The sequence below is a fragment of the Terrapene carolina genome, unplaced genomic scaffold, assembly GCF_002925995.2.
Source record: "Terrapene carolina triunguis isolate 2854851 unplaced genomic scaffold, T_m_triunguis-2.0 Scaffold30549, whole genome shotgun sequence".
In the NCBI taxonomy this organism is placed as follows: Eukaryota; Metazoa; Chordata; order Testudines; family Emydidae; genus Terrapene; species Terrapene triunguis.
This window is the reverse complement of record NW_020694900.1, coordinates 11960-13623: the sequence shown is the minus strand read 5'-3', so window position 1 is coordinate 13623 and position 1664 is coordinate 11960. Positions and strand designations below refer to the sequence as shown.

General features: G+C 63.4%; 1 protein-coding gene across 1 annotated transcript in view; it reads right to left on the bottom strand.

Annotated features, from left to right (window-relative positions):
• Window positions 1-1339: 1339 nt before the first annotated feature.
• The window catches only part of LOC112123467 (spectrin beta chain, non-erythrocytic 4-like), a gene marked incomplete at its 3' end in the record, with an annotated part of 3008 nt that continues 2683 nt past the window's right edge, over window positions 1340-1664 (bottom strand). Inside the window, exon 6 of the mRNA XM_026662817.1 lies at window positions 1340-1452. Within this exon, the coding sequence (XP_026518602.1) occupies window positions 1340-1452 (113 nt within the window). The remainder of the gene's footprint in view (window positions 1453-1664) is intronic.

Genomic DNA, 1664 nt, shown 5'->3' with positions numbered 1-1664 from the left:
GCCTGGGTCTGCAGAGAGCCTGCGCCCGTCGCTGGGTGGGGGGAGCTCCCCTGAACATGGCTGGCAGATCTGGGAGCAGACCCAGTCTCCTGCAGCACAGCCCGTTGACCATGCTGCCGCTCTGGCAGTGGCTGCTGTACGGAGGTATCCGCTGGCCTCGCTGCTCCCCTGGCAGTTCAGACAGCCTGGGCGCGGTGTGGTGTGTCCCCCACCCCCAGCGTCTCTCCGTAGCCTCGCAGTCCTTTGCCGCGGCAGCCCTGCGCAGGGGCAGCTCGAGCCTGGGAACGGCTCAGATGGGCGTAGAAGAGCAGCTGGCAGGACCCAGCTGTCAGCAGCGATCTCGTCAGCAAGGCACCTGGGGGGCGGGCGGGAGACCAGCGAGTGCTGCTCCCAGGCGCCCAGCCACGCAGCAGCTGGAGCCTTCCCTGGGCACCACCCCGAGAGCGCCCCCTGCTGCCCACCGAGAACCGAAGGAGCTGTGCCCGCCTGGCTTTGCTGGGCCAGACCCTGCCTGCCGGCCACTAGAGGCTCTTCTCGCACCCCGTTATACCCTCGCCAGGTCATAAATTAAACCACCAGCAGGGGGCTCCAGACACAATTCAACCCAGCCCCCTGCACGGTCATTTGCACTAGTGCCACATGCAGGGGGGGCCTCTCTGACTCGGCCGCATTTCACACTTGCTTTGCACTAGTGTAACTGGCCGCACGAGGGGAGCTGGGCCCATTACGGGCACCGGCAGCTCCTGGGTAGGCTCGGGGTCAAACCAAAGTAACTCAGCGGAAGGGAGCGTGGGGCAGATGGAGGCACAGGAAACGTAAACCCATAAACCCCGTGTCTACAGGCTCCAGGGGTCATGTGACTACAGCAGCACTCAGCTGCCAGACGTCGGTCCAATAAAACATACGCCCTCACCCACCTTCTCTCTTTTAAACACCAGCAGGTTTCCAGCTCACAGTTGGGAAGAAAAGCTCAAAACGTGACCCGAGTGTGAGCAAACCGTCCCCTCCATCTCAATGTGCTGTTAACTCCCAGCCCCACTGCTCCGGGACACAGCGGGGCCCCGATCTCGGCTCTGCCCGGCACCCGGCACAAGAGGGGGTCCCAATCTCAGCTGTCTCCTTACCCTCTACCACGATACGACGCAGCCGTGTGCCAGGAGCTGCACACGCCTGTACCCCCGTGCCAAACCTAGGGCGTTATTGCAGATTAGGGACTGGCCCTTGTTAACATCCGACGAGGAATCGCGGTCACCCTGCAAACGGGTCGGCGCCCCCTGCGGTCCCCAGCAGGTAACCGGCGAGACCAGCGCCCCCCGGCAGCCACCCCCAAGGCACCCACCTTCCCAATCCTCTTCCCCTCCACTGCGAGGGCCTTCATTTTGGAGAAGTAGTGGTAGAAAGAGACCACGTAGGTGATGATGGACTTCTCATCCGGGTTCTCCATGTTCACGTCTGCCGGGGGAGAGAACGGCACTGCTCAGCAGAGACGTCAGATCCGCCGGCCAAGCGCCCAATATCAGCGCGAGTGACTTAGCTGGCGCCTGTTCCTGCAGCTCCGAGCACCTCGCCACCTGGACCGTATTTACCCCCCCAACCCCCAGGGAGGCCAGGCCAGGCTAGTCTCCCTGGGTCACAGGTGGGGAACCAAGGCCCCAGGAGGCCAC